The sequence below is a fragment of the Cucurbita pepo genome, chromosome 10, assembly GCF_057944985.1.
Source record: "Cucurbita pepo subsp. pepo isolate OVF chromosome 10, ASM5794498v1, whole genome shotgun sequence".
Classification (NCBI taxonomy): Eukaryota; Viridiplantae; Streptophyta; class Magnoliopsida; order Cucurbitales; family Cucurbitaceae; genus Cucurbita; species Cucurbita pepo.
In genome coordinates, this window is record NC_141807.1 from 4,929,710 (window position 1) to 4,952,972 (window position 23,263).

General features: G+C 32.7%; 3 protein-coding genes and 1 long non-coding RNA gene across 4 annotated transcripts; 3 read left to right on the plus strand and 1 right to left on the minus strand.

Moving 5' to 3' along the window:
• The first annotated feature begins 3,486 nt into the window (after positions 1–3,486).
• LOC111804064 (uncharacterized) lies at positions 3,487–4,124 on the plus strand. Its single transcript, XR_002816457.2, has 3 exons — positions 3,487–3,638; positions 3,765–3,794; positions 3,899–4,124. It is a non-coding gene; the product is annotated as an uncharacterized LOC111804064 (long non-coding RNA).
• Positions 4,125–6,045: 1,921 nt separating this feature from the next.
• On the plus strand, positions 6,046–11,795 carry LOC111804126 (uncharacterized). Its single transcript, XM_023688827.2, has 9 exons — positions 6,046–6,294; positions 6,630–6,752; positions 8,612–8,695; positions 8,776–8,901; positions 8,978–9,082; positions 9,173–9,316; positions 9,400–9,534; positions 9,640–10,108; positions 11,042–11,795. The coding sequence occupies exons 1-9, from the start codon at positions 6,127–6,129 to the stop codon at positions 11,554–11,556; spliced, it is 1,869 nt and encodes a 622-aa protein (XP_023544595.2). The 5' UTR covers positions 6,046–6,126; the 3' UTR covers positions 11,557–11,795.
• A 1,028-nt stretch (positions 11,796–12,823) lies between these two features.
• On the plus strand, positions 12,824–14,919 carry LOC111804127 (receptor-like cytoplasmic kinase 176). Its single transcript, XM_023688828.2, has 6 exons — positions 12,824–13,136; positions 13,370–13,698; positions 13,819–13,954; positions 14,041–14,183; positions 14,262–14,385; positions 14,460–14,919. Exons 1-6 carry the CDS (start codon positions 13,088–13,090, stop codon positions 14,810–14,812), a joined length of 1,134 nt encoding a protein of 377 aa, XP_023544596.1. The 5' UTR covers positions 12,824–13,087; the 3' UTR covers positions 14,813–14,919.
• Positions 14,920–17,357: 2,438 nt separating this feature from the next.
• LOC111803823 (expansin-A4) lies at positions 17,358–19,010 on the minus strand. Its single transcript, XM_023688404.2, has 3 exons — positions 18,764–19,010; positions 18,363–18,681; positions 17,358–18,091 (listed from the first exon to the last, which is right to left on the minus strand). The coding sequence occupies exons 1-3, from the start codon at positions 18,918–18,920 to the stop codon at positions 17,782–17,784; spliced, it is 786 nt and encodes a 261-aa protein (XP_023544172.2). The 5' UTR covers positions 18,921–19,010; the 3' UTR covers positions 17,358–17,781.
• Between the last annotated feature and the right edge of the window lie 4,253 nt (positions 19,011–23,263).

Consider the following 23,263-nt stretch of genomic DNA (forward strand, 5'->3'; position numbering starts at 1 on the left):
GTATGAATTATTTAAAAAATAATAATTAAATTATGAGTTTAATGAATTGTTTAAATTGAAAGTTTAATTTAAAACATTCACAATATGAATTTGAAAGTTAAATAAAAAATTAGAAACTAAGAAATGAAATTTAAGGATTAAAACGATAATTAATTATTTATTTATTTTAGAATAAATCATAAATACATTAAAGAAACTATCTTTTTCCTTGGAATAAAATTGGAGACGATGTATTTAGAGATATAAACATTGAAAATATAAAGGAAAAAATTTGACACGTGTCACTATCCCAGGAATTCGTTCACTTTTCTCCTCAAAAAACTTTCTAAAATTAGAAAGTTTCAATGGCCCCAAAATAAAAAGATAATGAAGTTGATGGTTATTTAAATTCCCGTGGTCCATTCAATGTAAAGGCTTCCATTTTTCTGAAAAATCGAAATTATAATGAATAAATAAATAAAGTTGTATTTGAATTTCTTTTTCATATTTCATCCACCACCAAATTTCTCCATATATATTAAATATTTAAAAAATAAATAAATAAAATTTTATAAATTTGGTTGATTTATAAATTCTACTAATTCTACCGTATAAATTTATTTTATTTTTCTCCTGGCTTTATTTTGGAATTTCTCAAAAGTTCCATTATAAGCCTCCTTTGAAGCTTATAGAGCTCTCGAACAACTTCTCCTTAATCGAGACTTGACTCCTTTCGCTGGAGTCCTTGAACAAAGTACATCGATATTAGAGGATTTTATTGTCATGGCTAAGTTTAGGGCACGACTCTTTGTTCACTTTGAGCGCTCTCCTGTCTTTGCTTTGGGCTTCCCAAAAGGCTTCATACCAATGAAAATATATTCTTTTGCTTATAAATCGAGGATCATTCCTAAATTAGTCAAATAGAAACTATTTCATCATATATATGGAAACTGAGTTGCAAATCTTAATTAAGTGTTTGAAAATAAATAAATATATGTTTTACTTATCAACATTTTAGTTTTATTAAAACAAAAAATTAAAATAAATGATTCGAACAATACGAGCCGTCCCAACAATCCCAACTCAAATATTTTATGTTTGAATTGGATTGGCTATTTAAAAAAGTTACAGAATTTGAAAAGATATACATGAAACCACGAGATCTTGTCTAAAAAAATATCTAAACCCGACTCGACTAAACTCATAAATATTCTTAAAACTAAACATGCCTAAAGGAGAATTTTGAATGATGAGTAAAAGGTATGGGTCTTCCTTGGATGTAGCTGAGGATATGGATATGGGTCGTTGGACAGATCAGCATCAAAGCCCAAACCACTTGGGCTCGCGGAACAGACTTAGCCCAAACCACTTGGGCTCGCGGAACAGACTTAGCCCAAACCACTTGGGCTCGCGGAACAGACTTAGCCCAAACCACTTGGGCTCGCGGAACAGACATAGCCCAAACCACTTGGGCTCGCGGAACAGACTTAGCCCAAACCACTTGGGCTCGCGGAACAGACTTAGCCCAAACCAAAATGGTATTGGGCTAAGCCTGTTTTTCTTCATCGATATCTGTGAGGTTACAAAATATTTTATATTTATTTGTGCTCAAATTAGTAAATATTTTGAGCATAATTCAATATATTAACATATACACCTCTCTCTATATATATATATATAATTGAAAAAAAAATAGATATTTACCTAGATTTTAGACTATAAAATATGAGATTTGACCTCTAAAAAAAACTTTAGTTCAAACGGTATCCCATATATTTATTGAATACAAATATTTATATTAAATACAAAATTAAATTATATATTCAATACATTTATTGAGTTTAAACAGTATCCGAAAAAAAATGACAAATTTTAAATTTTTGTTTTTTTTTTGTAATATTGAGACATTAAATTAATATTTAAAACTTAGAAATTTAATCAAATAATAAATAATATAATGTATTGAAGTGGTGGAAGTCAAAGTTCGATATGGGCTGTATGGCCCACACTCCATAAGTGACCACTTTCATTCTCCACCCACCAAAATATCCAACCATTCCAATTTTTATTATTTTTATTATACTTTTTCAAACGAATAATCTATTTTTTCAATCCCAACAAAATAAAAAAATAATATTCTAACTAAAAAATTATCAATTATTTATAAATAAAAAAAACCATGGTAGTTAGTTTTCATTTATATTTATATTTTTAAAAATTTCTTATATCAAGATTATAATTATTTTAAACCCAATTATTATTTTTTATTTTGTTTTTTCCTTCACAAAAAGACCAATTTTTTTTATTTATGTGGGAAGAAAAAATAAATAAATAAAGAAAATTGGGTTTTTTTTTTGTGCCTTCCATAGTGGAAAAAGGTGAAATTCTAAGGGCCCATTTTCCATTACTATGGAATGTTACACTTTAGCATACTTCATCTTCTTCTTATGCTTTAAAAAGTTTTATTTTATTATTATAAATAACCAATTAAATGTATTTTTAAATAATTATTTTTAAAAAAATACAAGGTCTCCATGCCTGATTTTCAGGCGTTTGTGACTTTTTTTTTTCTTTTCAATTTTCTATTTATCACAAAATTTTAAGAGAATAAATAAATTAATTTTAATCAACGTTTCAATATGTCTTTTTCTGGTTATAGAGACGTTGAGACATTTATTGGGAATCCAAAAATAAAAGAATCTTTTCACTTTTTTATTTTTTATATAATTAAAATTATGCTAAAATAATAGAATATTCCTATTATATAGTTGATTTTAAAATTTCCCTTTAATATTTTAATTTTTTTTTACTAAAGTACCAACGCAATTTTCTTTTAAAAAATATTTGTTTGAATTTTATCCATTTTTTAAATAAAAATAATTGAATAAATAATAACTATTTTGGCGTTACTAGAATAAAAGGAGAAAAAAAACAAAAAAACTTACCAAATAAAGATTTTTTTTTTTTATTGAAAATGATGAAAATTAAAAATATTTAAAATAAAAACAGAAAAATGTTTTTTAAAAGTGATTTATTTAGCCGAACTCTAAAATATAAAGACAAAAGGACTCAATCGTCAGAGTTTTTAATGAAAGTGGACCAACCGCTTAAGACGGTCCATTTCATTGTGGGCAGAGCTTTTGAACCGGCCAACTCAAAACGGTGTCGTTTTAGCAAGAAAAAATCAATTCAAACACTAAATTATCATAATTAAATTAATTTTTACCATTTATAATTGATTAATCATTATTTTCACTTAAAATTGATTTTTTTCCATTAAAACTATTCACTCTCTTCAATTACAAGAAATAAAAATGAAAAAACAATTAAAAAAAAAAGAGAATAATCGATTTAGAAAAATAAAAGAGAAATACGAAACCATGTAATAAAAAAAATAATACAGAAAAAAAAAAAAAAAAAGTAGAGATGCGCGTTTGGGAAGCGAATGAGATCGCAACACGTGGACGGTGGATAGCATCCAACACGCCACTATAAATAACGCTTGAAATTGAGAGACTGAAACCAGCAAGCTCCGAGTTTTTGAACCAAAAATCAAAAAAACAATTTGAGATTGAATTTTTCGTACGGAAAAAAGAAAAAAAAAAAATGCCCAAGTGTGGATGTGACGCTGCCTGCAATTGCAGTCTCAACAACTGCTCGTCAGTATCCTCTCTTTCCCACCTTCCTTCTTATTTTCTGTTTGTTTCTCGAGAAAATTTGGGAATTTTATTTTCCCGAGAAAATCAGAAACTGACTGTTTTTCATACTTTGTTTTTTTGTTACAGATGCAAACATGATGTTGGTCCCATGAAAGAGTATGAATTTGCATTTATATTTATATTTATATTTATATATATATCTGTGTGTGTATATAATAAAAGTTTGCATATAATTAAAAAGGTGTGTTTTGTGAAAGCAGGAACTTTGAGGCAGGTGGGTGTGACTGCAAATGCTCGTGCGTGGACAATTGCAAGTGTGGGTGTGGGTCATGCAGCTGCTAAAGACATATAATTTAAGGCTATGATTTGAATGAAATATGTATGAATGGGTTGTGTGTGTGTTGTGTTTGTGTGTAAGGTGTTCGACGAAATGCCGCTTACAAATACTTGAGAAATAAATGGCACACTCATTCCTATTTTAATGCATCATCGGCCTTCTTCTTTTCTTAAGTCTAACTTTTTGAAACACGTCTAAACTTTTTAAAAAATAGCACACGTCCACTCTGAGCCTAAAATGGCTTAGACCAATAGAGATAATATTCATTGATTATAAACTCATGATCATTCATAAAGTAACTGATGTGAGATTCCACTCTTAGCCCAAAAAGCCATAGAAATAGTATTCATTGATTATAAACTCATGATCATTCCTAAAGTAAATGATTTGAGATTCCACTCTTAGCCCAAAAAACTTTAGACCAACCGAGATAGTATTCCTTGATTATCAACCTATGACCATTCCCTAAAGTAGCTGATGTGAGATTTTCATCCTCGAACAAGTATAACATTAAAAAAGATAATTTATAAGGTATCGATATACTATTTTTATCTATAATTAAAGGTAAAAAAAAGTTTTTAATTTTTTCTTTTTATAAATGTTAAGAGTGTTAAAGGTTATTTTTAAAATTTCATGTGTATTTTTTAAAAGTGGAAGGCTATAAACGAAAACTTCTTAAAGTTTAAGGGTATTTTTAAAATAAAAAAGTAATAGTGAGGATATTTATGAGTATTTTTTAAAATTTAAAGATATTATTAAAAAATTTAAAAATTAAGAGATATTTTTTTAGATAAACTTCTGTATCTTAAAAAAAAATTAGTTTAGCTTATATTTTTCTACCCTAATTAATTATTATTATTTTTCTACCCTAATTAAAAAATATATATATATATTAGCTTATATTTTTTCATTTTTTTTATACTAAACTCTAGTATTTGTTTGTTTACCAATGTTGTAAACCCTAAAAATACATACTAAATTTTTAAACTTTTAATTTTGTGTCTAATATATACGTGACTTATTCACTAACCTATTCAATATTTTAATTATTATAATAATAATCACACGCTCGCTGTTTACAATTCGGAGACATGAAGGACAAATTCGTAAATTAACCTTATTATATCTAGATATGTTTATTAATTTCCTCGTACCAAGTTCCGAGTCAACAACGACAAAGATCTTTTTCCTCTCGACCGTTAAGCTTATAATAAATAGAACCCATAAACTAATATATATATTTTTTATTCCTAGCTACCATCGTTTAATTAATCTCCACCGTCAATTATTTACTTGATCATAAAAAAATAAGTTAGTGTAAAAATTTCCGTAAGAAGTAAAATTATAAATATCTTAGGTGGTTATTTACATGTCCAGCGGAAGGGAAATAATTCTGTATTACATACATAATAGCAACTTTTTTTATTAAATCATATTAAAATTAGGGTTTTTTTTTATTTTATTTTTTTAATTTAAATAATTTAATTTAAGAAGAAATAAACAAATTCCCATTATTTTCTGTGAAATGAACGAAGCAGGTAATTAAATGCAAAGAAGCTACACAGTATCCATTACGCATTACAGGTAATTCATTCACTAACCTTCCAAATATGGGCAACAAATTATGGAATTCCAAATGTGAAATTACCATTTTGTATTTAGCCACAAAAATGGCAATTTAGTATAAACCGATATTCTTGTTTTTTTTTCTTTATTAATAATAATAATTAAAACCAACTTTAACCCTCGAATTGTGCTGAAATTACTCAGGTACACATGATCCATCACTCCATAATTTTTATTTTTTATTTTTTTTTCAAATCTTATATTATAATATTATTCATTTGTAACGTCTAACAATACCACCTCCAAATCCTCCTTCAAAACCACGCCAAACAACTCGATTTCTCCTCCGTGTCAGCAAGCAATTCCCCCATTCATCCAATCACTCCTTGCCACGTGTCCTCTGCATGTGGGGTCTTGAGTTTATACTTATAGAGCCACAGAAGTTGATACCATACCTCCCCCTCTCCTCCTCCTCCTCCTCCCTCCCTCCCTCCCTCTCTCCCTCCCTCCCTCCCTCTCTCCCTCCCTCTCTCCCTCTCTCTGTGTGTCTCTCCCCCTCTGTGCTTTTGGTTTCTGGGTTTGAAAATGGTGATCTGTGTGGAGGAAAACAGTGATAGCAACAGAGATCCAGCGAAGGGAAAAGGAGCCATGGTTCCAATGCATGCACCATGGTCAAACCCAAGTGGCTCACTGCCATTACAGACAAATCACAGCTTGTCTCTCACTCTTCTCAGTGACCCTCAAGGGCAAGGGGTATTATTATTATTATTTATTATCACTATTATATTAAAAATAAATTTACAAAAAATAATTCATCCTTTAAATCTTTGTCTCACTATTTTTTTTTTTTTTTTTTTTTTTTTTTTTTTTGTGTTTGGTTGTGTGAGTGAAAGTTTTTAAAAAAAACCCAAAAAAAAAAAAAAAAAAAAAAAACATGGTATCAGAACAGGAACATGGATCTGAAGATCTAACAAAGAACATAAAACCCTAATAAGAACGAACGATCGAGCAATGAACACGGTTTGATGTTTGTTTGTTGGGTGTAATTCTGTTTAACCCTAGATTTGTTTATTTTGTTGAAATTACAGGTTGTGTTGAAGATGTCTCAAACACCTGAAACGAATTACATGACATTTCTTCCATCAGGCTCTCAACTCAAGCTCAGCTTACAAATTCCTCAACCCACTTCACTTCCTACAAGGACAACTTCGGTAATACCATTTCTTCCTTCATCTACAACTCATATCTTGTTCATCATCTCTCAATCGAGTTTAAGTTTTGGGATGATGAACAATTGTGTCATAATTAGTGTTGATTTCTACATGCATGTTGCATTTGACACGATCTAAGTCGAAATCCGTAAATAATTTGGTTTTTTCGTAACTATGAACATGTTTCGTTACTCGGTTTTGTAGATAAAAGGTAAGAAGAGGAAAAAAAACATTTACATGGAAAGAAAATTTTGTAGATAAAATCTAATGTTTGTTGATCGTTAACCGTTAGTCGTTAATCGTTGATGTTCGTTTAAATCATGAACCGTTAATTGGTAATCATTAATTTGAACTTCCACAACTAAAATATGTACTCGTGTGCTACCGGTTTAATTATTAAAACAAATGTCTTTTTATAACTTGTACGAACATGACGTAAGGTCGTCTTTGATTCGTGGTTATAAAAGAATTACCAAAGATGAACGAACGTCTTGTCTTAATTTTTTTATAACGAGAAAATTAAAATAATTAATTGAAATTATCCTAGTTAATTAGTTATTAGGGAAGTTTATGAAACATTGAGATGTTAGCATGTTCATATATATGGAATTTAAATGTTGATTGTTTATTGCATGTTTATTTGTTTAAGTGGGTGATTATTGATAATATGATTAAATGTCTCCAAATTACATTAGACATATAATATATTATAATCTGGGTTAACTATATGTTGTATTCCATCATGTTTTTTTTTTTTTTTTTTTTTTTTTTTTTTTCAATTTAGTTTTATTATTTTAAAAGTTTTGATTATTAAAATTTTGTCGATAAATGTTAGAATTAGTTGATGATAAACTTACATGACTGATACATTAGTATCATGAACTAAACTGAAAAAATAGGTTAAATTACAGGTTTAGTTCATAAGATTCATGTATGTGTCTATTGAGTCTCTAAACTTTTAATTTCATGTAAAAAAAAGTGTCTAATAGAATCTTAAAATTTTAATTTAGTGTCGGTTTAGTTTCTAAACTTTTAGTTTCATGTCAGGTATCTAAACTTTTAAACAGGGTAATAGAATTTAAAACTTTTAATTGAGTGTTTATTTAGTGTCTAAATTTTTAATTTCGTGTCAAATAAGTCTCTAAACTTTTGTGTAATAAAACCTAAAACTTTTAATTGAGTGTCTAAACTTTTAATTTCGTGTCTCTAAACTTTTAAACAGTGTAATAGAATCTAAGTCTTTTAATTGAGTGTCTATTTAGTGTCTAAACTTTTAATTTGGTGTGAAATAGGTTTCTAAATTTTAAAAAGTGTCTAATAGAATCTAAAACTCTTAATTTTGTGTCTATTTAGTCTCTACACTTTTAATTTGGTCTGAGATACGTCTCTAAACTTAAAAAAAAATGTTTAATAGAATCTAAAACTCTTAATTTTGTGTCTATTTAATCTCTACAACTTTTAATTTGGTCTGATTTAGGTCTCTAAACTTTTAAAAAATGTCTAAATAGAATCTAAAACTTTTAGTTGAGTGTCTAATTACTCTCTAAATTTTCAATTTCGTGTCTAACATGTCTCCAAATTTTAAACAAGTCCCTAAATTTTGAGTTGTGTGTCATCTCTAAATTTTTTAATTTGGTGTGTAATAAACTATTATGCAACTACAAACTCAAAAGCTTAAATGATTAGTGAAATGAAGAGAGTGGTTAAAGATGAAGTTGTTTTGGTGGGTCTCTGTAATGGCGACGTTTGAAGATTGAAAACGATGAGATTTGGTAGTTTTAAGTCAGAAAACAATGAAACCACCACTATATCCACTCACTCTTCATATCACCTTCATCTTTCTCTTTGTTTCCTTCTAGACCAAGATGCTTGATTGGAGCCACCCCACAAAAACTGCTCCTAATCGCTCTCAAATCATCAAAACTCTTAGAGAAATGGTCAAGGTAACCCCTCCCTCCCAATTAACACTTCCTTTTTTGTTTCATAAACCCCTACTTTTCTTCCTTAACTTTCTTTTTCGCAGAGGGCCGTCACCGAGTTTAGACTATCGTCCTCGCCCATGAACCTTAACGAAAGAGCCAACTTCGACGACGTTGTTGAAGCCGTCCCCGTCTCCTTTAGACCCCCTCAACCACCCGACACAGATATGGTACAATCTCGACTATATTTTACTTTCCAAGTTTTTTGGAAGGACGAATGACAATTTTGTTTTTGGATTGGATTAGGTTTTGTCTCGCAAAAAGAGAGTGACGACGTTGCTCGTGGGGGAAACCCTAGTTTCGTTCCAACTTCCTTACAATTGTCCGTTTAATCTCGAGGATCTTGAGGAGGTATAATTTCATAATTTAAATTTTGAAACATGATTGTTATTTAAATGAGATGAGGTTTTAATTTGACATTATGGATAATGTTTTATATAGTTGGTGGAAGTAGAGAGGACTGAGGCAATGGCTCTAAAGACGACTGGTGAGATTATTTATAATGTGCCTCGCTATACCTTCCTTCAAAGATTAAATGGTTGGAAAATGGAAAGGCGTCAACGCATTAACGGAAGATTTGACTTGGTATGTTTGACTTTGACCCATGTTTGTCAACCTTATTATAAACAAAAAAAAAATAATGTTAACATATGATGTTTTTGTCACAGTACTATCATCATCTACCATCAAGGAAGGTGTTTCGCTCCATCACTGAAGTTGTGAATTTTTTCATATATGAAGTTTATCCCGACAAACCTCAAAAATCTGCGACCAAATTAAATCGGGGCGAAAATCAATTTCCCGTGAGTTTTTTTTTTTATATTTTTTATTATTATTCTTCGTTCCAATTAATTTGATATTCATGTTTGAGAGTGATTTTGAAAATGAATGCAATTTATTTGGTTTAGGGTGAAACGAGTGAAAAGAGGGTTTCGCCATTGAAGAGGAAAGTTGATGAAATGAGGGAGAAATGGCGTCCGATGTTCTTTGATGTTAATGGCGATAATAAGAAGAATGATGATAGGCGCATTGCACGTCCGTTTGATCTTAACGACGAACATCAAAATGATGATGAAGATGATGATGATTATTACTTCGGGGATGATCAAACATGGAACCAGAAGGAAAGAGTGGAGAAGTTCTTGGCTGAATCATATGAGAATCTCCTAAACTTACCTAATACTCAGAAACCCAAATCCTTGAGTTTTGATATCAATGAAGAAATCTGTGAGGAAGAAGAAGAACAAAAGGAAGAAGAAGAACAAAAAGATGTCAACTTAATCACTTACCCTAATGAACCCACTGTCGAGGAGTTGCTGGCCGCGGCTTACGATAACCTTGTAAACGCGGCCAGGAATAAACTCAACTCCATTAAAGGTACTTCTTTCATCTCTCTCCGTTCAAGTCTATCGTTAATAGATATTGTTACTTTTGCAGTATTGTCCTTTTTAGGTTTTCCCTCTCGGAAATCTCGAAAGAGGCTTTCTCTTTCGAGTTTCCACAACTAATAGTTGTTCTTTTTAGGGCTTCTGCCGCTAACAAATATGGTTCTTTTTAGAGTTTCACTTTTGGGTTTCTACTACTAATAGATATTGTTCTTTTTAGGGTTTTACTTTCGGGTTTCTACCGCTAATAGATATTGTTCTTTTTAGGGTTTTACTTTCGGGTTTCTACAGCTAACAGATATTGTTCTTTTTAGGGTTTCTCTTTCGGGTTTCTACCCCTAGCAAATATTATTCTTTTTAGGGTTTCTCTTTTGGGTTTGCACTGCTATCCGATATTATTCTTTTTAGGGTTTTCCTTTCGGCTTTTCAGGGAAGTGGCTTTCTCTTCGAGGTTTTCACAACTAATAGATATTTTACTTTTTAGGGTTTCTCTTTCGGGTTTCTACCGCTATCAGATATTGTTATTTTTAGGCTTTCCTTTTCGGGTTTTCACCTAACATACAGTTCTTTTCAGGCTTTCCCTTTCGGATTTTCCCGAAAGAAGCTTTCTCTTTCGAGTTTCCACCGCTAGCAGATATTGTCCTTTTTAGGCTTTCCCTTTTGAATTTCTCCTCAAGGTTTTTAAAAGGTGTCGAGGTTTCCACACTCTTAAATATCATAAACTCTTATGATATTTATATATAGTAACGGCATGGCTCAAGTTTCCTTTCTGAACATTTCCTTTCGGGGTTTTCCTCAAGGTTTTTAAAACGTGTCTGCTAGTGGAAGATTTACACACCCTTATAAAAAAAAATGTTTCGTTCTACTGCCCAACTGACGTGGGATCTCACCCGACATGTTATTTTGTTTTTTAATTTGTTTGTAGGAAAGGAAAAGTGTGAAAGCTTCCCAGAGATTGAAAGCAGCAAAACATTAAAAGCTTTGACCTTTACATGCCTTCCTTCTTCTTCTTCTTCTTCTCCTTCTCCTTCCAACGTTCCCATCAACATAAACTCCATGCCATTAGAGACGATCACAGAAGCACCCGAAGCCATGGAAGTGGAAGACCCAGCTTCTATTGTGAATGTGAAACCTGAATATTTCGATATCATCCCAGAAGTGAATCCTGAAAATGTCATCATTGATGACAAACCGAGCGCAGAGGCAGCGGCAGAGGCAGAGGCAGCAGCAGCGGCAGCGGCAGCGGTCGTGGTGGCAGAGACAGAGACGGAGAAGATGACAGAAGGGTTTGATGGAATCTGTTCTTCAATGGAAGCGGCCAAATCTGTTGCATATATGAACATGGATGAGTGTGACCTGATCAACCACATCCCAGAATCCTCGGACATGTTTGACCTTGCTATGTTCTTGGCCAATAACAGGGAGAGCGGGGGCTTCTAAACCCTACAAATATATGTGTGCGTGTGTGTAATAAAAAGACTTCAATAACCAAGACATGTTTCTGGTTAGCTCTGGAAAAACCTATGCAGTTTCCTAAACTAAGGTTTGGTTAGATACTCGTTGTCGTTGTCGTCGTTGTTGCTGTTGTTGTTTTACCTTGTATTGAATGTCTGGTTTCATGCTTGACTGTTCATACTGTGTTTTAGTTCTATATAATAATATGTAATATGTCCCTATTATGCTGTGTGTTTTTCTTTCTAGGCTCGACGACGATAGCGTGTTTAAATCCTATTTAGTTTTTTTCTCTATCTGTGTGCAGGCTTTTGTCAATTCCTTTGAGTTTTGATCAGGTGAATGGACGAGCTTCTGTGGAGAGGCGTCTTTCGATGACTATTTGTTTATATAAAGACATGCTTCTCAAACCTTTCTTTTCTTATTAGGCTTTGTGTCGGAAGGATCACTCTTGTGGTCTTCCTTTATCTTCCCTAACATTCAAAGTTGTTCTCGGTTGTGAGACCTTTGAATGATTATGGATTTAATTTGTGTTGAGTTGGGTCTGTGAGATAATTTGGAGTTGGGTCGAGTTACCAATTTAACCAACTCAAACTTTTGAGGTCGTCCAAAAATCTTCTAACTCGACCCATGTAACTCCACCTTATGATGGATACAGATTTGACTTCCTTCTCTTCTTCAGCTACCTCTGAAACTCTTTCTTCAACAACGTCCGACGTCTGACTTGGTCAAATTTGTGTTGAATACAACAGGTGTGTGCATGAAGCCCGAAGATTATTACTCCTGAATGGAACATGTCTGACCTTGTTTGGATCATTATCAATTCTTCTCACTTCAAAAAGATGGAAAAGCTACCGAGCTCAAGATCTTCATTAAGTGAGAAATCAAAGACCTTCAATAAGCTAAAAAGATGAACTTTCCATAAGTTTAAAGTTGTTTTATTAATTTTTTTATTGAAAAAAAAAAAAGTTATCTAGAAAGAGTGGAATAAGTCAACTTAGAATAGGTAGTGTTTTCCCATTAGACCCCCAGTCCAAAAGGGCAACCAAACATACCCCACGTGCCAACGACCTTTGTTCCTAAATATTCCCAAATAAAAAGCTTATATATATTTATTCATTTATTAAAAAAATCATTTCATTAAAATATGTTTTATTAAAAAAATTAGTGTTCTAAACTTAATTTTTAAAAAATAATACCAATAACAGAGTAAAAAAATGAATATATATATATATATGAAAACAAAAAATAAAGATAGTCCCAAAATTGCTCTGCTGCGACCGTCCAATCCAATCATGTAGACTATGATCCATGGCTGAATAAAGTTGGTGATCTTTTTCGTAACCGAGTTGCCTTTCCATTTCTTCATCTTTGAGTTCATACAGCTTTTCCCCCTGAAGAGACAATAAATTTGACTCTGTTTTCTTCAAGATTTCCGATCTCTTGAAGAACTTAGGGGTTTTTAATCTGTTCGTCCTTCGTTTCCAAGTTGCTTCAAAATTTTGATTCGATTTTGCCGATGGGGGCGTGCTGGAGTGATCGTTCAAAGTCTGTGGGTACTCATACAGGTACTTATCGCCTCTGATTTGGGTTCCCTCTGTTCTTGATTTGGGTCTTAGATTTCATATTTGGTGCTTTCTTTTTGTGGGTATTTTAGATTCTTTCGATTTTGCCGATTGGGGGCTTGTTGGGTTCTGGGAAATTTGAGGAATCTGCTATAATTTGTGTATGTGTTCATGGGGTGTTCTTTATTGATATCACTTCAAGATTCATGGCATTTGTAATGGTGATTGAATTTTAGGTCTTAAAAGTTACAAGTCCAAGAGAGGAGATGGGGAACATTCTCATGTTTCCAGCAGCAAGGTATCCTCTGCCTCCATTCCTGCCACTCCTCGGAGTGAAGATCAAATTCTTCAATGCTCCAATTTGAAGAACTTCACCTTCAACGAATTGAAAACGGCAACGAGAAATTTCCGCCCTGATAGTGTTGTTGGAGAGGGTGGATTTGGTTCAGTCTTCAAAGGATGGATTGATGAGCATTCCTTAACTCCCACCAAGCCTGGAACTGGCTTGGTCATTGCTGTTAAGCGGCTCAATAGAGATGGACCACAGGGTCACAAGGAGTGGTTGGTTAGTACTCGCTTTCTAATACAATTAGTCTGTTAAATGGCTGTGTTTAAACCGATCGGTCGCCGTCGGGTTATGGCTTGATTCTGCATAGTTTGGTTAACTTATGGTTTGAATATATAGGCTGAGATCAACTACTTGGGGCAGCTTACCCATCCTAATCTTGTGAAGCTGATTGGTTACTGCTTTGAAGATGATCATAGGTTGTTGGTTTATGAGTTTATGCAAAAGGGCAGTGCTGAAAATCATCTTTTCAGAAGTGAGTTGGGACAGCTTATCCATGTTTTCTCTTGTTCATTGTTCTGTTTTTAAGATGATCATACATAGCTTGTGTCGTCGATACAGGAAGCGCTCACTTTCGACCGCTTTCATGGAATGTTCGGATGAAAATCGCGCTCGATGCTGCCAGAGGACTTGCATTTCTTCACAATAGTGATGCTAAAGTCATATACCGTGACTTCAAGACATCTAATGTTCTTCTTGATGCAGTAAGTTCTTATTAGTATGGCGAGTTATTTGTAGTTTTATTTCAAAATATGACGATTTTTTTTACTCGAAATCGATAGAACTACGACGCGAAGCTTTCGGATTTTGGATTAGCTAGAGATGGGCCAATTGGTGATCAAAGCCATGTCTCTACTAAAATCATGGGAACTCATGGATATGCAGCTCCTGAATACTTAGCCACAGGTTCTTCTAATTCTCTGTTTCTCTCATGACTGAGTAACTGATTGGCCTCTAACGACATCCCTTTCTTTGGTAAGGTCATCTAACGGCAAAGAGCGATGTATATAGTTTCGGGGTTGTTCTTCTTGAAATGATATCAGGGCGACGAGTGATAGACATGAATCGACCACCTGGGGAACACAATTTGGTGGATTGGGCAAAACCATATCTAGTAAATAAACGCAAAATTCGTCGCGTCATGGATAATCGTCTCGACGGGCACTATGGTCTTGGACAAGCACAAAGGGCAGCTAACCTTGCATTTCTTTGCCTAGCCACAGATCCCAAGTACAGACCCAGCATGAATGAGGTTGTAGCAGTATTGGAGCAGCTGAGTAGTGAAAGAAAGGATCATAATGGTCAGCCAAATGGTGGTACCAAAGAAGGTTGAAGAGGTAAGGTTGTGAAATGTACAGCTGATGTGATGAATATGTATAAAATATATTTGTAAACTTGATTAAAGTTTTCATTTAAATCGTAAGAATTGACTTGTTGTTAGTTTTTTTTTTCTTTTCCTTGTTTGTTTGTAACACACCAAATGCATTCTTCAACTTGTTTGAGTCTCCATCAAAGTCTTGTCTTCAACAATAATCTCGTGTGTCGTCGATCTTGACGTGCTTTTAACTCTAATGATGTCGAAATCGATACCTACAAAGTCTTCTTTGCTATAATTTGAATATAGATTTAAAGTGTGTGGAAGTCGATCGAAAGAAAAACTTTTAAGAAATTAAGAGGATTCTATACTTCCTTTATAAATAGAGATATGAGAGATGTCACGTTGGTTGGAGAGAGAAACGAAATATTCCTTATGAGCATGTGGAAACTTTTCTTAACTATGAGCATGATGACGATACACAACATGTTAAAACGGAAAATACCCGCTAGAGGTGGTCTCAGACCGTTATAGTTAGTATTCGAGCCAGACACTAATCGTGTGCCAGCAAGGACGCTGGGCCCTGAAGGTGGGTGGATTAAGAGATCCCACATCGTTTGAAGACGGAAACGTTTCCTTATAAGAGTGTGGAAACTTCCCCTAATAAACGCGTTTTAAAATCACGAGGTTGATGACTATACATAAAGTGGGCAATATCTGCTAGGGGTAGTATCTAGTTTCTATTTATATGGACTTATAAATCAACGAATGCTCATTTTTTCTCCGACTAATATTAATTTCTACTCATTGGGACTTCTCAAGCCCACCCGTAAAGAAAAACGTACTTTTGAGTTGGTAGGTAATGCAACGATTTATCTTTATTTGGACAGTCACGGGCTCAATTGTGAGGTGACGAGTATATATATAAGGAGAGAGAAGGTGGAGAGGGCAAAAGAAGAAGGAAAATGGAGGGGAAGAAGGTAGGGATGGTGATGGCGATGGCGGTATTGGTGGCGATGATGTTTACGGGGTGTGTTGCGGAATGGACAAGGAAGAATGGAAGGATTGAAGAAGTGTTGTCCGATGGTGGCAATCATGAGGATGCTGCAGAGGAGATGTTGTTGGTGTCTGTTGTTGATGATAATATGATGAGGAAAATGATGATGAAGAAGGGGCATGTCTTAGCCTGTGTTCCGCAATTTTGCAACGCCGCACTCCCATGCGAAACTGGCTGCACTTGTTTGGGTATTCCGGGTGTGGCTGGAATATGTGCCTAAACCCTATCAACTTTTATCTATCTCTTTCCCAATAATAATAAATAATAATAATAATGGATTCTGTCTATCCACTCCTGTCTGTGTTTCTTTAAGGTATGTCGTGTCGTCAATGTTGCTTTGTTTGGTCTAAAGTTCTGTCTCTTTCTCTCTTCTCTTCACGAATGGTTGGCAATAATATCCAGACATGTTGATTCTAATTTGTGGGTTTTGTATTTCATTCTAATTTAGTGTAGCTAGATAGTGCATTAAGAACTTTGATGAGTGCAACCTAGAGCTCGCTAACATTAAATTATGTTGGGATGGTAAATGATATTTGTGATTTTTTATATCACTAGGAGAGGAGAATGAAGCATTTTTTGTAAAGTGTGGAAACCTCTAAAATCAAGCCCGTTTTATAAACTTTGAGGTGAAGCCCGAATAGAAAAGTTAATATATGCTATTACGCTTTGGAGGTTAAGTATCTTGTTATTTTATCTTTTATTTTGTCTTCCGAATCAAAATTGTTTAAAGATTAGGGGCATAACTGAAGCCCAATCAATTATGAAAAAGCCTAAAGCCCAATAAATTACGAAAAGGCCCAATCAATTATGAAAAAGACAAAAGCCCAATCAATTATGAAAAAGCCCAAAGCCCAATAAATTCTGAAAAAGACTTTAGCCCAATCATTTATGAAAAAGCCTAAAGCCCAAGAAATTACGAAAAAGACTGAAGCCCAATCAATTATGAAAAAAATTCTAAAGTTATTGGGCTTCAGTTTCTTCGTAATTGATTGGGCTTTGGGCTTTTTCAGAATTGATTGGGCTTCAAAAGCTGTAATAGTTTCGCTCATAAGAATTTAGGTTATTAGATGAAAGATACCCACATGATCAAATAACTTACCTTTCATGCCAAAAATTTATCATCTCACATCACTGTAAAATTCCCTACAATTGTCCAAAAATTTATCATCTCACATCACTGTTATATTCCCTACAATTGTCCAAAAATCTTTCATTCGTGATAGTGATGTGATGTCCTTTAGAATTAATTTATATTAAAAACTAAATTAGATAATTTTAAGATTTTAATAATAATATTTAAAATAGTTAGACTATTATATATTATATGCTATTTTATTAAATATTTTAATTAATTGTGATTTTTTTACCAATTTTTTAATATAATTCAATAAATATTTTTAAAAAATAATAACGAATGGAAAAAAATTACTCCATGAAGAAGTACATAGAGAGACAAAAGAAAAAGAATAGTTAGGGGAATTTGGTAAAAGAGAATATAAGATAAAATTAACCACAATAATGTAACTTCACTTCTTAAGTAATTTCATATAACATAACAACTTTTTACTGTATGTAGCAGTAAAATGCTGCGGGCTACATATTTTACCATTGCAGCCACTTCAGCCTCTCTCCCTACACTATTTTCAACCGCGGTAATTTTCAAAACCACCACCGCTACTAAACATATAAAACCAAACACCCTAACCCAAAACAATGTAAGTTACCACACCCCGGGTAACTTTTCCAAGATCTACGATTCAAAACTAGACACGCCTTCAACTACTGACCTTTTTTTAACCCTATAAAGACCCATTTTGACCGTCCTACTTTTGAGTTTTACTTTTACCTCTCCCCACTCAAATTTCCCCGGTAAATAAAAGGGAAAATTTTCAAAAAAAAAAAAAAAAGATAAAAGAGGAGGGAGGGAATTTCAAACGCGGAAATTCTTTCCCGTGAATGTCTGACCAAACTGCCAATTAGAAGGCACCACGTTCAATGAAGTTGAGGTACGACGGTCACTGCCGGTGACGCGGAAGGACAGAGACTGGCCCACTAAAACGACGTTGGATTGCCAATTTTGCCCCCAGTTATGGCTCATGCTCATCCAACCCGTGTTTGATCCTTTCACGCTAACCCTCACGATATTCCCTGCACCCGCGACGTTCGTGATTAATACCAAGTTGAAGAATCGGAAACCGTTGATTGTGAACCTGATTCCCCCTTGTTTCCTACATGGCACCCTGTAATAACAATAAATTATATTTAAATTAAAGGGATAATCCCACTTTATCCGAGGGAAAATAATAAACTCAGGCAGGTTTGATTCCAGAAAAACATGATGGAAACATAAATTTCTAGATCAGAAATAAAATATTTGCTGCATTTTTCAGTTTATAATATATTTTATTACGAAATTGTATGTATTCGATTAAACAGAGTATGTACCAAACAGAGAACATCCAAGAAAATCAATTATCCAGGAATGGCGTAATGGATTAGAAGCAAACTCACCGGCGGTAAGAGACGGGAACGATTCCGGCGCGGTACTCAGCGATTTTAAGGAACATAGGCATAGCGAGATCGAAATGGGTGCGAGGAGGGTTACACCAGCCGCCATTGTCACTAGGAAGAGCGTAATTGGGGGGACAAAAATTGGTAGCCGTAATGAATATAGAAGGGCTACCGGGATGGCACCATTGGGGGTCATTAGCGCACTTGATCTCAAAGCAAGCACCACAGCTGAGTCCATTGTTGTACAGAGCAGTACTCAGAGCGGCAGTGTTAACACCATACCCCTGGCTGTAGAGATTCCCATACCCACAAGAACCACCTGCAAAACAACAAACCCGGATAAGCAAAAGAGATCTCAAAATGTGATTAGAAGAGAGAAGAGAGTAGGGAAATGTAGAAACCCATTGTTCCGGAAGCATCACTGCCGCCGTAGAATGTGGCGTGGGCGTCCTGCCAGGCTCCGGCGGAGTAGACGCCGGGAATTCTAGCGTGAGAGAGGAGGAAGAGGGAGGAGAAAGTAGCAATGGAAATGCAGCAGAGGAGGGAAAGAGAAGCCATGGGTGTAAGAGAAGAAGCAAATGGGAATTTAGGGTTGCAGTGAATGGAAAAGGGGAGGGAAGCAGAGGGGGTACTTATGGAGGGAGGAGGGCGAGGAAAAGGACAGCGAGGAGGGAATACGAATCCAAATCCAACTGCTCTGCATACCCCAAACAAAGCTCCCATATGAACACTTCCTCCCTAATTAATGCCATTTTCATATTCCTTTTTTGCCCCTACATATTTTCCTTTTAATTGTTTTCTTATTTATATTATTTTCCTTTTAATTGTGTTTCTTATTTATATTATTTTCCTTTTAATTGTGTTTCTTATTTATATTATTTTCCTTTTAATTGTTTTCTTATTTATATTATTTTCCTTTTAATATATGATTTATTTATATATAAATAGGAAAATATTAATAAATTATGCTGGTTTTAATTTGTTTGAGGCCAAGATATTATACCAAGTTAATTCGTTCGAGCTTAAATTCGTATGCTCTGAATTACGTAGGGATTATAATTACTTCAATTTGATGTGTGACAAGACATAAACCAATTTATAAATCAACATCTGTTATTTACTTTTATTTTTTTGTTGCTACTTTATTATAAAATCATCCACCAACAAAAGAATGTGTATTTTAGGAAAATTAAAATAAAATAGATAACATGCTGAATTATGCAAAATATATATACAAATATTAAATATTGTTGTATAATTCCCAAACTTATTTATGTCGACATAATCATTCAAATTTAAAATTTGTCTAATGAATTTCTAATTTTTTTTATTTCATGTTCGGTAAAAGTGTCTAATAGATCATTCAATTTTGAGTTTTGGCTATAGGAAATATCAGACATATAATTTAGACTAATACAATGTATAATTAGCTCGGACACCAAACCGCTTGTGCCCGCCCCCATAACCACACGGGCTCGCCCTAAATGGAATGGCTCTCTTAGTTACGCTGTGCCCAGACCTAAGTCTCCATGTCCGCTCTTTTCCGCCCGCAACCCAAGCACGAACACAACTCTATTGAGTTCACTAAAAATTATTTTTGGATTGGTATTAACATTGTGAATTAAACAATCTTACAGTGAGAAATCGAACCATCAACATTTCAAAATGATAACGAATGTTTATTCATTAAGCTATGCTCATATTAGCATCTCGAGCACGGAATTACTTGAATTAAAAAGATTTAAAAAGATGAAAACGGGTTAAAACCGAGCATGATTATTGTTTAGACTCAACAAAAAAAGAAAAAGATTAAGAAGAAAACATAAGGAATCCATTCATTGCTTGAATCACAAGCTGTGTTAAATAGCGAAGGCTGTGGATTGAATGAACCAAAAAATTGCTTATTTCTTACTCCACATTCGCTCACACCAACAAAAAGTGAAAAAAAAAATGCAAATATTACACAAAATATTTTGATTAATATAATAAATTATTTCGAAAGATAATTATGATGGGTTTTATTTTTTTTAATAATAATATTTCAAAATTGGACAAACAAAAATAATGAACTAATTCTTGACATTTACTGTTTTTAGGAAGTAGATTACCTTTTTAGGCTTCTGCCCTTAAAAGGTAACAGATAGGAAAGAAAATTAAGAATTTGATTCTGGACACTGTTTTAATTTTTAATATTAGAGTAAGGAAATAATAAATAAATAAATAAATAAATAAAATCATTAACCATGCTCTAAATTTAATTTAATTTAATTTAAATTGCAAAAAGATGAAAAGAAAAATAGTAAAAGACAAATGGTCAGTTTCGTATCTTTTAACTTTATTGAAAGTTCTACAAACTATTTTTCTATTTCTTTTATTTTATAAAATAATTAAATTTAAAATCATTTTAAGTCTTTATTATTCATTTGACTCTCTATCATTATATATTTTTTAATATTTACGGAAAATCTGCTAATGTTTTTAATTTAATTGGTTACTTATAAACTGTGTGCAATGTTTAATCAAATAAAAATAATTAAATTAAAACTTTTAAAAATAAATTAAAAAATTAAATGGGAAGTAAATAAAAAGGGGATGGACGGTTGGAGTTGGAGAGAGAGAGTGAGAGAGCGTGCGCAGAGTTTTAGGGAAGGCATGGGCCCCACCTTGGGGCAAATTTGGTAACTTTCAAACTGCCATCAGGGCCCACCTCGAGCCTTGCGACCCCTGATTTGTTGGAATTCGGAGTTGGGGCCCACTTAGATTCCTCCCGTTTTTACTCCTCTCTCTATTTTTATATTAATTAATATAAAAATAAGGTTAAATTCCTTTTTTTTTTTAATCTATATATTCATTCTTTTTTTTATTATTATTATTATTTTGAATAAATCTTAAAATTTGAAATATTTGCGATAAAAAAAAAAAGTATTGTGGTTAAAATGGTCATTTTGGTTTAAAAAAAGAATAAATAAATATTTTTGTTTACCGCCAAAGAAAAAGCAAAACCCACTCTCCGCGAACCAGTGGTGTTTTACCAAGCCTCAATTGTACGCTCTCCTTTTTATAAAAACTCATTTATTATTATTCTGCCACTATGGAAATGACGTGCGTACCCCTACTGGTTTGTATTAATTACCTCACCTGTTCTATGAAGCCACGTATCCTACAATTTTACTGAAAAGCCCCTATCCCAACCAATGCAGGACATTATTCGGTGAATCAGATTCCACCGTACCAACGGTCCAACGGGTAACCATAGTAAGTAGTGATTATTTATTTATTTATTTATTTATTTATTTATGAAAAAGAAGTAGCAGTTAAGTTGAATAGTCGGTGGGGATTTTATTACCATAATTCCACCACGAGAATTTAAGGTAGGAACAAAAATATTCACACCATTCTTTGTCTTTATAAAACAAAATTTAATTTATACCAAGTTCCCATATGTAATTAAATGTTGAAAATTTTACCATCATTTTTGCAATTTTATTTTTTCCATATGTAATTAAGCGACACGTTTTACTTGATTCGAAATGTTACCTCCAGATAGTTTTAATATTATGAAATATAAAATATGCTTGTATTGGAGGTTGGCTAGATGTTTCAAGCTCCTTTTGAGTTTTTTTTTTTTTTTTTTCGGACACGTAAATATGTTTCGAACATTTATGTCCATTTTGTCATTGAAAAGACATTTCAACACCTTTTTCACTTTTGGGTTAAGTTGGCTTTTGGGGTGGATTATATGCGTTAATCGCATTTCAATCTTTTTGGGACATTTAGGCACGTTTAAGACGCTTATGTAAGTTGGAGATAGACGATGAGTAGATTAAACTTGTTTTTGGGTAACGACGGATGACTAGATTCTTTGATTTTTTTTTTTAGGCACATATTTAAGACAATTACATAATAAGTTTTGAGTTTATGATCGTTCAAGTATGTATCTACATTATTGTGAAGGTTATTGTTGAAAAGAAAAAAAAAAACGAGCAAAGAAGCATTTTAAACTACATTTTTTTCTTTTGGTTGTAGCTACACAACTTTATCATGATAGCACTTTTGATATTAGCGCACTAAATGTTGGAGGATACTTTTATATCGATATTTTATTTGAATATATTAAATTTATTTTATTCCATTCAGGTAAAATTGATGTCATTTTGCATTAATAAACGTGTCTAGAAACTCAAAAGAATTAATCTTATTAATTATTTTTGCAATATTTTAAATTTTTTAGGAGAATTAATATCAAATATTAAAAAAATGTATATGGTTGAGTAATGAAGAGAAAATTTGAAGCTAATTTGCAAGCATTGGACAGGATTATTTAAATAAAAAGCAAGTGGGATTATTAATATAATTTACAAGGAACATTGTAACATGATTTCATCCTTCATCCTATGATAATTTTGTCTATCATTGACTTTATATTAATTTAATTTCTTTATAATAATAACAAGATTTATTCTCGTACTCGAATGCTTTGCCTCATATGGTCAACTTTATTTTTAATGTTTTAATATCATTATATTTAACTATTGACTTGAATGAATGGTTGCATTAAAAAAAAATAAATAAATAAATAAATAGTGGTGAAGTTAATATTATGTTATTTATTAATTAATTTGTTCTTTTTTTTTTTATTTATGAAACTAATTATTTTATTTTTAAAAAAATTAGAGAAAAATGACTAAATATTTTTGTTATTGAAATTTATGAATTTAGAAAAAATAATTCAATAATTCAATTTATCCATTTGTCAAACTAATTTTTATATGAGATTTTATTTTATGAAAACTAATGAATTTATGAAGATTTAAATTAGTAAAACGTAAATCGAAAGTAAATTTACCGCATTTATTTAGGTTTAGTGTCAATTACATAGAACGTTTTGAATAAAACTGATA